This window comes from Coregonus lavaretus, assembly GCF_964263955.1.
Source record: "Coregonus lavaretus genome assembly, chromosome: 8".
Taxonomy (NCBI): Eukaryota; Metazoa; Chordata; class Actinopteri; order Salmoniformes; family Salmonidae; genus Coregonus; species Coregonus lavaretus.
The window spans coordinates 13,383,184-13,397,128 of record NC_139995.1 but is presented as its reverse complement, the minus strand read 5'-3'; the positions used below and the strand labels follow the sequence as shown (position 1 = coordinate 13,397,128).

The window sequence follows — 13,945 nt, the reverse complement described above, 5'->3', positions numbered from 1 at the left end:
GCCGGCTATGCGCATGCATTTATTTATCTTTTTAATATCCGTGTGCACGCATATATCGCTTTCATAAATTTAAATGTACATGTGAGTTATGGGTTAAATTTAACCATTTGAAAATACCATTTCCCTATGGTGTAATCTCACTTTGCAGAAGTAGAGCATGTTCTGTTTTAGATTAGGCCTACCTCATGTTACACACAGGTAGGCTAGATGGGATCTTCAGCAGAAACGTTGCGTTCCTTGATCGACATGTTTTTCTATTTCGACTGTTCCCATTTTGTCTTTACTTCACATGGGCTGGTGTTCAACTTGCATGGTGTAATGGGGTTTAGGGCTGTTCCCAACAACAACAAAACCCTTGGTCGACCAAGAGTCATCTGTTCTTCCGCCCAATCGATTGGTCGTCATTTTAAACGTGGATTTTTCCATATAGACACCCTATGTTTTAATAAAATCAACTATATACAGTGGGGGGAAAAAGTATTTAGTCAGCCACCAATTGTGCAAGTTCTCCCACTTAAAAAGATGAGAGAGGCCTGTCATTTTCATCATAGGTACACGTCAACTATGACAGACAAATTGAGGAAAAAAAATCCAGAAAATCACATTGTAGGATTTTTAATGAATTTATTTGCAAATTATGGTGGAAAATAAGTATTTGGTCACCTACAAACAAGCAAGATTTCTGTCTCTCACAGACCTGTAACTTATTCTTTAAGAGGCTCCTCTGTCCTCCACTCGTTACCTGTATTAATGGCACCTGTTTGAACTTGTTATCAGGATAAAAGACACCTGTCCACAACCTCAAACAGTCACACTCCAAACTCCACTACGGCCAAGACCAAAGAGCTGTCAAAGGACACCAGAAACCAAATTGTAGACCTGCACCAGGCTGGGAAGACTGAATCTGCAATAGGTAAGCAGCTTGGTTTGAAGAAATCAACTGTGGGAGCAATTATTAGGAAATAGAAGACATACAAGACCACTGATAATCTCCCTCGATATGGGGCTCCACGCAAGATCTCACCCCGTGGGGTCAAAATGATCACAAGAACGGTGAGCAAAAATCCCAGAACCACACGGGGGGACCTAGTGAATGACCTGCAGAGAGCTGGGACCAAAGTAACAAAGCCTACCATCAGTAACACACTACGCCGCCAGGGACTCAAATCCTGCAGTGACAGACGTGTCCCCCTGCTTAAGCCAGTACATGTCCAGGCCCGTCTGAAGTTTGCTAGAGTGCATTTGGATGATCCAGAAGAGGATTGGGAGAATGTCATATGGTCAGATGAAACCAAAATAGAACTTTTTGGTAAAAACTCAACTCGTCGTGTTTGGAGGACAAAGAATGCTGAGTTGCATCCAAAGAACACCATACCTACTGTGAAGCATGGGGGTGGAAACATCATGCTTTGGGGCTGTTTTTCTGCAAAGGGACCAGGACGACTGATCCGTGTAAAGGAAAGAATGAATGGGGCCATGTATCATGAGATTTTGAGTGAAAACCTCCTTCCATCAGCAAGGGCATTGAAGATGAAACGTGGCTGGGTCTTTCAGCATGACAATGATCCCAAACACACCGCCCGGGCAACGAAGGAGTGGCTTCGTAAGAAGCATTTCAAGGTCCTGGAGTGGCCTAGCCAGTCTCCAGATCTCAACCCCATAGAAAATCTTTGGAGGGAGTTGAAAGTCCGTATTGCCCAGCGACAGCCCCAAAACATCACTGCTCTAGAGGAGATCTGCATGGAGGAATGGGCCAAAATACCAGCAACAGTGTGTGAAAACCTTGTGAAGACTTACAGAAAACGTTTGACCTGTGTCATTGCCAACAAAGGGTATATAACAAAGTATTGAGAAACTTTTGTTATTGACCAAATACTTATTTTCCACCATAATTTGCAAATAAATTCATTAAAAAATCCTACAATGTGATTTTCAGGATTTTTCTTTTCTCATTTTGTCTGTCATAGTTGACGTGTACCTATGATGAAAATTACAGGCGCCTCTCATCTTTTTAAGTGGGAGAACTTGCACAATTGGTGGCTGACTAAATACTTTTTCCCCCACTGTATAGGCTACTGAGCTTGTCTGATGCTTTAAGCGCTGTGATTTAAAAATGAGCCAGAGATCAATATAGCCTAAACAGAACATATTTTCCTGACTCCTCCTCCAACTGCCCTTCGCAGCCGTTAAGCTCCAGAAGTTGCCGGTAATAGGTTACACCAGCGGTCGGCAAACTTTTCCATTTGGAGTGCCAAGTTATCGTACCATTTCTACTGATCTGCGTGCCAGTTATGATTTTCATATACACATTTTCGTGGAACAGTTTCATTTAATTTAGAACGGTCTTCATATCTCAAAATCAATGTCATGTGGTTAAGATTTGTAACTTCTATTGCCATTGCCAATATGTAAAAATAACCTACATAAAGCCAACAAATAAAAACATTGCAGCCCGCAGGTAGAAATCCTGATATTGGCTACCCATGGCCTGTCTGCAAGGAACTTGAAACATTGTATCAACTATTAACTTTGTCTGTCCTGAAGTTTGTGCTAGCAAACTTGTAACATTGCATAAAATATTCTGGGACCTCAGTTTCCTGCACCAGTGAGCTCCTAACACTATTTGCACAAGGGATAAGAAGTAATCAGGTAGGCCTATTTTATGACGTTTCCACTGGATCAGAGCATGACACTTTTTTTCCCCTTTCATGCCGAGTGGTTATCGAAAGGGAGTGAGCTGGAAGGATTTTTCAAATAACCCACGTTGAGGAACTATTGTCATTCTCAATGGATGTAAAAACAATTTGTTTACTTCCTGTTTTTAAGGTGAAGAAAAATTGACTGAGGCTCCACAGTGATGGTGAGTTAAGACAATCAGAAATAGTATCAGATCCTCAAATTGGCACATTTATAGGCCTACAATTGCGTGCAGGCCAGGTAGCCTAGGCCTACTTCTATACAAGATTGACAGGAGCGCTCTAAACAAACAAAAGACAATAAATAAATTGACTAAGAAATTGAATGAAATGAACCAAATCTTGTTTATCACAAGTGTAGCCTAGGTTGTGCACTGCAAACAACGTGTCAACTCCTACAATGAGAACGTTAAGACTGTAATAATAATATATTGAGTACATTAACAGAAATTACTGTAACCAAACATACGAAATTATGGGAATTAGCAGTAAATATACTACTGGTGATACTGGTGTGCCAACACTGCGGCCTCCACAATGGATTAGTCCATATATACATACACACACAGTTGAAGTCGGAAGTTTACATACACCTTAGCCACATTTAAACTCAGTTTTTCTCAATTCCTGACATTTAATCCTAGTAACAATTCCCTGTTTTAGGTCAGTTAGGATCACCACTTTATTTTAAGAATGTGAAATGTCAGAATAATAGTAGAGTGCTTTTATTTATTTCATTACATTCCCAGTGGGTCAAGTTTACATACACTCAATTAGTATTTGGTAGTATTGCCTTTTAAATTGTTTAACTTGGGTCAAACGTTTTGGGTAGCCTTCCACAAGCTTCCAACAATAAATTGGGTGAATTATGGCCCATTCCTCCTGACAGAGCTGGTGTAACTGAGTCAGGTTTGTTGGCCTCCTTGCTTGCACACGCTTTTTCAGTTCTGCCCACACATTTTCTATAGGATTGAGGTCAGGGCTTTGGTGATTGCCACTCCAATACCTTGACTTTGTTGTCCTTAAGCCATTTTGCAACAACTTTGGAAGTATGCTTGGGGTCATTGTCCATTTGGAAGACCCATTTGCGACCATGCTTTAACTTCCTGACTGATGTCTTGAGATGTTGCTTCAATATATCCACATAATTTTCCTTCCTCATGATGCCGTCTATTTTGTGAAGTGTACCAGTCCCTCCTGCAGCAAAGCACCCCCACAGCATGATGCTGCCACCCCCGTGCTTCACGGTTGGGATGGTGTTCTTCGGCTTGCAAGCACCCCCTTTTTCCTCCAAACATAACGATGGTCATTATGGCCAAACAGTTCTATTTTTGTTTCATCAGACCAGAGGACATTTCTCCTAAAAGTACGTTCTTTGTCCCCATGTGCAGTTGCAAATCGTAGTCTGGCTTTTTTATGGTGGTTTTGGAGCAGTGGCTTCTTCCTTGCTGAGCGGCCTTTCTGGTTATGTCGATATAGGACTCGTTTTACTGTGGATATAGATACTTTTGTACCTGTTTCCTCCAGCATCTTCACAAGGTCCTTTGCTGTTGTTCTGGGATTGATTTGCACTTTTCGCACCAAAGTGCGTTCATCTCTAGGAGACAGGCTTCCTGAGCAGTATGACTGCTACGTGGTCCCATGGTGTTTATACTTGCGTACTATTGTTTGTACAGATGAACATGGTACCTTTAGGCGTTTGGAAATTGCTCCCAAGGATGAACCAGACTTGTGGAGGTCTACAATCTTTTTTCTGAGGTCTTGGCTGATTTCTTTTGATTTTCCCATGATGTCAAGCAAAGAGGCACTGCGTTTGAAGGTAGTCCTTGAAATACATCCACAGGTACACCTCCAATTGACTCAAATGATGTCAATTAGCCTATTAGAAGCTTCTAAAGCCATGACATCATTTTCTGGAATTTTCCAAGCTGTTTAAAGGCACAGTCAACTTAGTGTATAAACTTCTGACCCACTGGAATTGTGATACAGTGAAATAATCTGTCTGTAAACAATTGTTGGAAAAATTACGTGTGTCATGCACAAAGTAGATGTCCTAACCGACTTGCCAAAACTATAGTTTGTTAACAAGAAATTTGTGGAGTGGTTGAAAAAACGAGTTTTAATGACTCCAACTTAAGTGTATGTAAACTTCCGACTTCAACTGTGTATATGTGTATATACAGTGGGGAGAACAAGTATTTGATACACTGCCAATTTTTGCAGGTTTTCCTACTTACAAAGCATGTAGAGGTCCGTAATTTTTATCATAAGTACACTTCAACTGTGAGAGACGGAATCTAAAACAAAAATCCAGAATCACATTTGTATGATTTTTAAGTAATTAATTTGCATTTTATTGCATGACATAAGTATTTGATCACCTACCAACCAGTAAGAATTCCGGCTCTCACAGACCTGTTAGTTTTTCTTTAAGAAGCCCTCCTGTTCTCCACTCATTACCTGTATTAACTGCACCTGTTTGAACTCATTACCTGTATAAAAGACACCTGTCCACACACTCAAACAGACTCCAACCTCTCCACAATGGCCAAGACCAGAGAGCTGTGTAAGGACATCAGGGATAAAATTGTAGACCTGCACAAGGCTGGGATGGGCTACAGGACAATAGGCAAGCAGCTTGGTGAGAAGGCAACAACTGTTGGTGCAATTATTAGAAAATGGAAGAAGTTCAAGATGACGGTCAATCACCCTCGGTCTGGGGCTCCATGCAAGATCTCACCTCGTGGGGCATCAATGATCATGAGGAAGGTGAGGGATCAGCCCAGAACTACACGGCAGGACCTGGTCAATGACCTGAAGAGAGCTGGGACCACAGTCTGAAAGAAAACCATTAGTAACACACTACGCCGTCATGGATTAAAATCCTGCATCGCACGCAAGGTCCCCCTGCTCAAGCCAGCGCATGTCCAGGCCCGTCTGAAGTTTGCCAATGACCATCTGGATGATCCAGAGGAGGAATGGGAGAAGGTCATGTGGTCTGATGAGACAAAAATAGAGCTTTTTGGTCTAAACCACTCGCCGTGTTTGGAGGAAGAAGGATGAGTACAACCCCAAGAACACCATCCCAACCGTGAAGCATGGAGGTGGAAACATCATTCTTTGGGGATGCTTTTCTGCAAAGGGGACAGGACGACTGCACCGTATTGAGGGGAGGATGGATGGGGCCATGTATCGCGAGATCTTGGCCAACGACCTCCTTCCCTCAGTAAGAGCGTTGAAGATGGGTCGTGGCTGGGTCTTCCAGCATGACAACGATCCGAAACACACAGCCAGGGCAACTAAGGAGTTGCTCCGTAAGAAGCATCTCAAGGTCCTGGAGTGGCCTAGCCAGTCTCCAGACCTGAACCCAATAGAAAATCTTTGGAGGGAGCTGAAAGTCTGTATTGCCCAGCGACAGCCCCGTAACCTGAAGGATCTGGAGAAGGTCTGAATGGAGGAGTGGGCCAAAATCCCTGCTGCAGTGTGTGCAAACCTGGTCAAGACCTACAGGAAACGTATGATCTCTGTAATTACAAACAGGTTTCTGTACCAAATATTAAGTTCTGCTTTTCTGATGTATATGTCATGCAATAAAATGCAAATTAATTACTTAAAAATCATACAATGTGATTTTCTGGATTTTGTTTTTGATTCAGTCTCTCACAGTTGAAGTGTAGCTATGATAACATTTACAGACCTCTACATGCTTTGTAAGTAGGAAAACCTGCAAAATCGGCAGCGTATCAAATACTTGTTCTCCCCACTGTGTGTGTGTGTGTGTGTGTGTGTGTGTGTGTGTGTGTGTGTGTGTGTGTATATATGCATGCCACTGCTTGACTAAAAAAAATCTGTCGACCAAACAATCGACCAGTCGACTAAATGGGGTCAGCCCTAATAGGGTTTTTATATTTATTAGTTTTTACCTTGGCATGCGTTTTGTTGCAGCAAGTAAACTGTTAATGTTTTATTAAATGACATACAAGCTAGTAAATATCAGAGACTAAGGGGTTTAAAGCCTAGCATGCCAAGACTGCTACAAGATACCAAGGGAGGCAGATCATATGCCTTTGAAGCCTGTAAACAATCAAGTTGAAAATCGTTGCAGTTGACTTCATGGTTCTTCAAGTGTGGGCTACGGGTCTCTCAGTACTTTGGTAGTTATGAGAGATTTTCGGTGTGTGCTGTGCGTCGAGACTGTGCTTGACTGTGTGCATCTACTCTTCAGTTAGTTGGGGGAGAAAACAGTGTGATAGGCGGGAGGAGGGGGAGTGAAGGAATGTTTCAGGCAGGCAGACCTTTTAAGTACTGTATGGGTTGTGTGGTTGGCTTGTATATTTAGAAGGGGTTAGGGGCTGAGGTGTGGTGACTGTTGGAGGTAGAACCTAACCTGACTCCTAATCTCACCAGGTTCTATACAGTCAATCAGAGGCCTCATCTCTACGGCCCTGGGGTCACTGTTCATCACGGATTGAAAACATCTTGTGAGATTGCACTCGGTCAGACTAGTTTAGCACCTTTGTGTGTTGGTGTGTGCACGATGTGGGTGTGTGTGTACACGGTGTGTGTGTGTGTGTGTACACGGTGTGGGTGGGTGTACGATGTGGTTGTGTGTGTGTGGAAAAAGATGGTGCTGTATGAATGCTGTGGCGTTCAACCATCCCACACGCCTTCCCACACCCACTACAAATAGACAGCGAAGGTGCTACATTCCTTAGCGGCTGTGGAGATCTCTGAAGCTGAGGTCAGGTTTATGTTTTGTGTAGGAATGGGACCTTGTATAGAATGTGTGTAACAGCAATGCAAACTAATCTACTGTACAAATGCTTTATCCTCACTGCTGGTTGTATCCTAGCTGTGCTGTGGCTCAGGCCTTGTCTTCTTTATTTCTCTCTCTCAGAATGCTGCTGCAGGCCTTATCTGAAAGATCACATCCCTTTCTGTATGACAAGACTAGATCTGATGTATGCACTGCAGCAGCAGTGGCGCAACTCTTTTTGTCTGCCTCAGTCATTGACATGGAGTTTACCCACAGGTCAATTAAAGGTCATGCTATCCTTGTACTGTTTGCTTTTGGCTACACGGGCCTGTATCTTTTTACATGCTTGTTTAATTTGCTCTGAAAAGCCTTGTGGTGCTGTCTAAGTCTTTAATTGTTAATGTTGAGAAGAGATGTTGATTTCATAGAGTTGGGTTGAACTTAAATAGCAGGGAAGCAGGACACGTTGTGATTGGTCCATTTCATTTTTTCATTTATTTTTCATTTTTAGTCATTTAGCAGACGCTCTTATCCAGAGCGACTTACAGGAGCAATTGGGGTGCCTTGCTTAAGGGCACATCGACAGATTTTTCACCTAGTCTGCTCGGGGATTAGAACCAGCGACCTTTCGGTTACTGGCACAACGCTCTTACCCACTAAGCTACCTGCCGCCCTGAGGGGATCATCATTAGGACTTCCTATCCAGTCAAAGGATATTAGCTTGTGGCTTTATTGGGAATGTAAAGTGAACTTGTGGGTACATTGTTAGTGTTATTATTGGGGAAAAGTGTCATAAGAAACTAACTGTAGAACTCCAATACAACGGCTCTGGGTTATGCAATCCTGACACTCCTGCTGCTCACAGTCACTCGTTTTCCCACACTCTGCACAGTTGTGGGAAAACATGTTGATCACACACTGCTGCAAATCCGAAGGCATTTAACCCATTTGGAGTTTAAACGCTTAAAGAGCTCATCTGGGCCTACCCTTACTTAGTAAGATGTTTTTTTTTTTTTTTTTATGGGCTCACATGTAAATACTCAACTTTACATGAGGATTGAGAAATGTCATGAAAACCTTGTTGGGATGCCTGTCAGTAGGATATCTATTTGAGGTAGACATGCAGCTGCAGAAAAGGACTGCATTAGACCTGTGTAGAGTCCTCTTTTCTCCACGGGTTCTCTCTCTGAGGGAGAACTCTACCTCCCTGCGTCTGTTGCATCCTGGTGAGGCTGCGGTCCGCTGAGTCTCAGCACTGTGTGTGTGCAGGGTGCTCTGACCCCCTCCCTCCCTGACTGTGAGGAGAGGAGCAGGGCTCTGACACGGCCTGTCCCTTTGGCTCACTCTGAACGTTTGACACGCGGAGCGAGGACGTCCGGGTGACCTACTTTCCCCTGGCTGCCCTTCTGCTGAGCCGCAGCTCCCCGCTCCTCCGCGGAGGGGGTCGGGAGGGTGGTGGTGGTGAGTGATGTGTTAAGGCGGCACAGGGCAGGGACGGTGCTGTCCTGGTGTGTTAGATCACCATGTTAGGAGACGCTGTGGTGTGTGTGGGAGGCGACAGTGGGAGACGCACACACTGGATGGGCATGAGCTGCACTGTGGGGGTTGCAGGTACATGCTGGGCAGCACTTGGGATGGACCCCTGCTGAGCTCTCTGCTCCATCTGACTCACTTTGCAATACTGCTTAAACTCCGTGACCCCTTCTACTTACTGTACTTCTGACCACACTGTGGGTACTGATCTGGAAGCTCCATCCTCATTGTGTGCCAGTACCACTCTCTACATACTGGAGATGCTAAGGCTAATTGTAGTATAGCTTTTCCAAAACGGACACATTATGGCTAACTGGCTAGGTGGGGGGATTCTCACCAGCGCGTTGTCATCTTATTCATGGTTTCTCCTCTGCCTCCCTGCAAGGATGCCATGATCTCTCAAATGGAGCTGAAGTGGCTGTCATGACGTTTCTCTGAGACACTGCAGTCGTAATGTGTTAAACGCTTCTATTCACTCCATTTCACCCTTTCTCCCACGATTGACCCTCAGCCTGTTAGTTTCACACCAGTGATTTTTAAGCTTAGAGAAGGGAGCGTGTTTGACAGAATACAGCATGTCGCAGGAGCACAGAGCCTGTCAAAGAGAAGAGTTCATTAAAAATTAAACCTCTTAATGCAGTGGCAGTACTCTAGGCTGGGTCGAGCTGGATGACTGTATCAATGATTTAAACCTGCAAGAAGGCCCTAAATGGAGACTGAGCAACATCTCGCCCTGTGTGAGGCTGAGCGCTACTTGCCCCGCTTTCCTCATGGCATCAAGTGCATGACATAACTCCCACTCCTCGTCGGCGGAGTCTGTGGAAGGTGGAGGGTTTTACTTAGGTCTTAAGTGCTTACGCTTGTAAGACATTGTAAGGTCTGCATTACACGCTGTCTCCTATTTCTCCCTCTTCCTCCCTTCTTGTCTTCCTAGGGGCCTAAATGGCCTTCTTTATGTTTTCCAAACTGATGGCATGCATCACACCCTTTTTGTTCCTGCACCTGAATGTAGGCTATGAATATTTTGTATAGCCTACTGTATGTCTATACAGATGTCAGACATGCAGCTGAGTGTCCCCACTTGAATTGTGGTCATGTCACCTAATGCAGTGGTTCCCAAACTGTGGGGGATGCTCCCCAATGCTGGAAGGGGGGCCTGAGTGAAAACGTTTGGGGAACCCCTGCCCTAATGCAGGAGGTAGTGTAGGCTAAGACTGATGGATAGATACCGTCCTGCTGATTTTAGTGCGGTCTGTGAGAACACATCTCTCCATCCAACCACGGAGACTGACTGACACACTCCAACCCCAGTCTAACACTAGGCTGGAAGAGATAGCACTGATGCTATCAGACAGTGCCACAGATTTTGGGGTTTGATTAGCCTAGATTAGAGTGTCTTATGTAATTGTTTTTTTTTTTGTAATATATTTTAGGTTTCTATAATGAACACTGATCTGCTCTGCTGTAACAGTCCTAACACTTTTTGTTGTAAGTTTGGTGTATTGGATTTTTCCATTTCAGGGGATTTTACCAGTGGAGATTGACATTATCCTCTCTTCCTGAGGTTTACTTTCTCTATACTGATGTTACAATCAGCGCCATCTTATGCTGTACACCTCGCATCCGCCCAACAAACGTCCAACTCGTCTGAGGATCTCAAAGCTTTTTAGTGCAGCCATCTGTCAGTACTAAAATGGAGTGGAGATGTGTGCGTTCGGCGAGTCCGCTAAGCCCATGGCTGGCCCAGCTCCAGCTGATTCCAGGAGGCTGGCTGGCTGTACCCTGACGGTGTTATTAAACCAGGAGCACCACTGCACTGTACAGCCTACATTATGGCTGGCCCAGCTCCAGCTGATTCCAGGAGGCTGGCTGGCTGTACCCTGACGGTGTTATTAAACCAGGAGCACCACTGCACTGTACAGCCTACATTATGGCTGCTTCGAGCCCCCGATCAGGCAGATAAATCAACCTCCTCCCTCTGTCGGTGAGGAATAGCGAACACCATAACGAGTTAACTTTCAGAATGATCGACATCATTTATTTCCTTCCCCCCAAGGAGCCTTGTGTAGCATTAATTAATATCAAGCAACATCCCAGCGAGGGATTCATTTGGTATGCGTGTCTCTTAATTCAAGCTGAGCTTTGATTGTTGGCGCCCATGTCATTTGAGAAGTAGAAGCAGCCAGGCTGCTGTTACCATGGTATGGTTAGGCCCTATGTCTTCCTGGTAGCTTTGGCCAGGTCCGGTCACTATCAGTGTGTAGACTGACATCTAGTCACAGATATAGCAGATTATTTCCTTGGTGTCATTAAAACAAGTTGAGCTTGACAGCAGGAAATGGGACTTGACACAAAGGATGACAGTGTACCATGCTGCCAAGCTTCTCCTTTGTCTTTCTCACAATGGCACAGCCTCTGTGGCTATGATATGCTCTCTGCTCAAAGACACAAGACCTCTTCCTTTAATGGGATTTTTAATCGCTAAGCTCTAACCCCGATTTTTCTCTTTCTCTCTCTTCCCACAGAACTCAATACGGCACAATCTGTCATTGAACAAGTGTTTTCTCAAAGTGCCTCGCTCCAAAGATGACCCAGGAAAGGTAAGAAGGCAATTGTTTATTCAAACCAAAGATACAGAGATGACAGTAAATGTAGTGGAAATAAGTGGCTGGTGTCCACAGGTGGACATGCTAGTCTAGGCTCACTCTTGCAAGAAGTTCTCAATATGATCTAATGCTATCTGCACTAGAAACATGTTCACTTTGAACGCCTGCCAGTGCTCTGACAGTCTGGAAATGCATGGCATGCTCATAATCTATTATGAACGTTCCACCCCCACAAAATTGCATGGCAAATGTAAATACTGTGTTCTTTTTTTAGACCTGCAGGGCAGACAAAGTTTGACGACGTGGTAAAAAGTCACTGGCCTTGTGGGAATAGTCCAAAATAAGGCCATAGTAAGGGCATTTCAAGTAATGCTCCAAAAGTGCCTCTCAGGGGCTGGCTTATGAGGACAAAAGCCCTCAGCTCAGCACTTAGGGTGAGAGGAGAGGGAGACCACGCTGACACATACAGCACCTGCCTCCCAGCCCCTCCTGCCCTATCATCTCAGGCTGGCAGGGACTGCTGCTATGACACACCACCAGCTCCCATACCAGCCTGTTTTACCACACAATCGCTCCCATCTCTCGCACTGTCACGTGTGTTACTAGTATCTCCCGCTACGTTTTGTTTCTCACATGGTTGGACCATGTGGCCCTATATTTAGTGTATCCTGGTTATGTGAATTGGTCTAACCATATGTAAGATGGACTTAATCCCTGTTTTGTCTGGAGAACAGGCACACAGACAGAGAGAGAGAGTGGCTTGAAGCGCTGTAGAGGTTTGGGACTGAATGCTAATTTCATGTTTTGCTGTAATCCTCTGATATTGACACTCCTGGGAGCTGCACTAAATACAAAATAATCTATTGCTGTATGGGTCCCATTCCAAATGCATGGCCAACTTAATTTGGAATTTTCCTCACTCTCTTCCCCCCCCCCCCCGAAGACAACTTCAAAGAAGCGCTAGCCTCTCTTGATATGTTACATCAATATTGTAATGTGGCAGGAATATGAGCTGGTCGGATGAGATAGGAGAGCGAGATGATGACATGCATAGCGTACTCCTTCACCGTGGAGGTGAGGGGGCAAAGTGCCGTTACGGCTCCCACTGCAGAGACCTATTTATTTGACATAATGTTAACTGGTAAGGAATGCTAAATGTGCACCATGATTTCTTTTTTATAGGTTGACATACAGTACTGTAGGAAAATCACCGTCCTCTGAGAGCAGCAGGTAATTAGGGCTTCTGGTGAAATCATCACATGGCCATCATGGCATTTGTTTAGAGACTACATGGATGATAGAGCTTGGATTCGTTACAGTTGTAGCTTACATTATGGACTGTTCTGGCTTCACTATGATGCAGTATATTTGTGAATAATTTAAGGAGTCTTTATATGGGTCTGTTTTTTTCCCCCGTCGAGTCTCAGGGGGCGTGTGGAGAAATGCAGAAACTCCCTTCCCAAGGGTTTGTGCTTAAAGATTTTTTGCCTAATTAAAAGAAACGCCGCCCGGCTCTCCACCGGCACAGTGAGTCTGAGTCTACCAGGAGCTCTAATTGAAACAGTTAACCCCAAAATCATCATACATCTAGCAGTGAAACAGATGCTATGATCAGAACACGCAGCTCACCTTCAGACGTCCTTAGACGTTTCTCTGTCCGTTACGCTCAGCCTCTTGCAGTGAAGACAACATAACCAAATATACCAACAATGGAATTAGGCTACGGAAGAGTGAATATAATGGGATTTACTTCAGCCATATATTGTTACTGCTTCTTTATCTCTGGTTGATTGCACTGTGAATTATTCTCCCTCTGAGGAAATGCTAATTGACCCCAAGCTTTGAAAATATTCAAACATATTGTATTGTTGCAGCAGTGGGGTAAAGTTGCAGTATTTCAAAATGAAAGCTAGGAGAGAAACACAGGACCGTGCTTTAGATGGCAGTAGTACCGTGACTGGAGTATGAAATGGGCCTACTACAGTACACATGTTCTATGGATGACTTTAGACACAGGTTGTTGCAACGGTACCTCTCCTCTTCTGTAGACTGACAATTTCTCTGTAAATATCAGTTATTCTCTCTGCTAAGGAAGTAATTTTAAAGGTCCTGATCTCACTTTCCCCTGACAATTGAGAATGATCTTATCAGGAGTAATATTAAATATTTTTTAAAATCACAACTTGTAAAGGCCTGGGGGTGAGAATCTCATTTGAACCACTGTAAGCAGTGTTGCTTGTGGCTTCAGGGAGGAACAACATTGAAAAATTAATTAAATGGGGCCGAATGCAGAGATAAATAATGCAGCCAGGGAGTGGAGTTGTGTGTGGAGCTGCAGCCTCAGAGCCAGCAGG

At 44.2% G+C, this 13,945-nt stretch overlaps 1 protein-coding gene across 1 annotated transcript in view; it reads left to right on the top strand.

The window, feature by feature from the left end:
• Positions 1 to 13,945, top strand: part of foxj3 (forkhead box J3) — an 81,568-nt gene that overhangs the window by 47,290 nt on the left and 20,333 nt on the right. The window contains exon 3 of the mRNA XM_084167480.1: positions 11,511 to 11,585. Coding sequence (XP_084023606.1) covers positions 11,511 to 11,585 — 75 coding nt within the window. The remainder of the gene's footprint in view (positions 1 to 11,510; positions 11,586 to 13,945) is intronic.